The 1,084-nt window shown below is 58.0% G+C and overlaps 1 protein-coding gene across 1 annotated transcript in view; it reads right to left on the reverse strand.

Moving 5' to 3' along the window:
- SLIT3 (slit guidance ligand 3) overlaps positions 1–1,084 on the reverse strand; it is a 590,035-nt gene that overhangs the window by 13,741 nt on the left and 575,210 nt on the right. Inside the window, exon 35 of the mRNA XM_019635932.1 lies at positions 179–464. Coding sequence (XP_019491477.1) covers positions 179–464 — 286 coding nt within the window. The remainder of the gene's footprint in view (positions 1–178; positions 465–1,084) is intronic.

Below are 1,084 nucleotides of genomic sequence, written 5' to 3' on the forward strand. Positions count from 1 at the left end.
GTGAGAGTGTGTGTGTGTGTTAGAGTGTGAGAGTGAAAGAGTGTGAGTGTGTGTGAGAGAGCGTGTGTGTGTGTGAGAGAGTGACAGTGTGTGTGTGTGTGTGTGTGAGAGAGTGTGGTGAGAGAGAATGTGTGAGAGAGTGTGTGTGTGAGAGGGTGTGTGTGTATGTGGCACTGACCTGTGGCCGAGGCAGGGGTCGCGGGCCTCCTGGTCGCACAGCGGGCCCGTCCAGCCCGGGTGGCACTCGCACACCACACTGTCCTTCTCCACCGAGCGGCACAGGCCGTGCTTGCACACGCTGCAGGATTTGCAGCCGGGCGAGACCCCCAGGGCCTGCGGCGGGAGCGCCTTGAAGTCCTGCAGCTCGTTGTTGATGCGCACCTCGTGGATGCAGCCGTGGAAGCCGCCCAGCGGCCGGTCCGTGCCCTGGCGCAAGGCCGAGAGCCCCGTGGAGGTGGGGATGCCTGTGGGAGGGGCGCCGGGAGCGCGGCCTGAAGACCTGCCACCCCCACCCTGCCTAGGACCCAGATCTGCCCTCCGAGTGAGACAGCGCCTTACAAGTCCCGGTTAAGCGTTCACAGCCCATGGCCTCTGCCGTTCAAATGGAGGGAATGGGCCCAAACCTGGGACCTGGTGCACACAAGGACACACGCCCTTTGTCCTGCACTGTGACTCTTTAAAAAAAGCTGGAATTTGTTGCCGTTATTTAAATATAGAAATTATCCCATAAAAATCCATGTTTCAGGCTTCTCTAGAAATAAAAAGCTCTGGCCACCTACAACCACATGGCCACCCTGGGTGCAGGAGGACCAGCCCATGTATGTGGGGGTGGATGGTACACCACATCCCCGCTGTCCCTACCGGCCTCCACTGTCGTCACATGCCCCCAGGAAAGCACAGCAGGCAGGCTAGAGTTCGGGGGGGTGGGGTGTTGGGAGCCATGCAGGCTGGCTTAGCTGAAGTATAACTTGTTTTGCTTCTTGTTTTGCTCCTTTCTGCACCTGGAGGGTGCTTACTTAACCTTGAGGTATGTGGTGAGAAGGCCAGTTCCTTAGAAGACATAATAAGATAGAGGGCTATCTGG

This window comes from Hipposideros armiger, unplaced genomic scaffold, assembly GCF_001890085.2.
Source record: "Hipposideros armiger isolate ML-2016 unplaced genomic scaffold, ASM189008v1 scaffold_25, whole genome shotgun sequence".
NCBI lineage: Eukaryota > Metazoa > Chordata > Mammalia > Chiroptera > Hipposideridae > Hipposideros > Hipposideros armiger.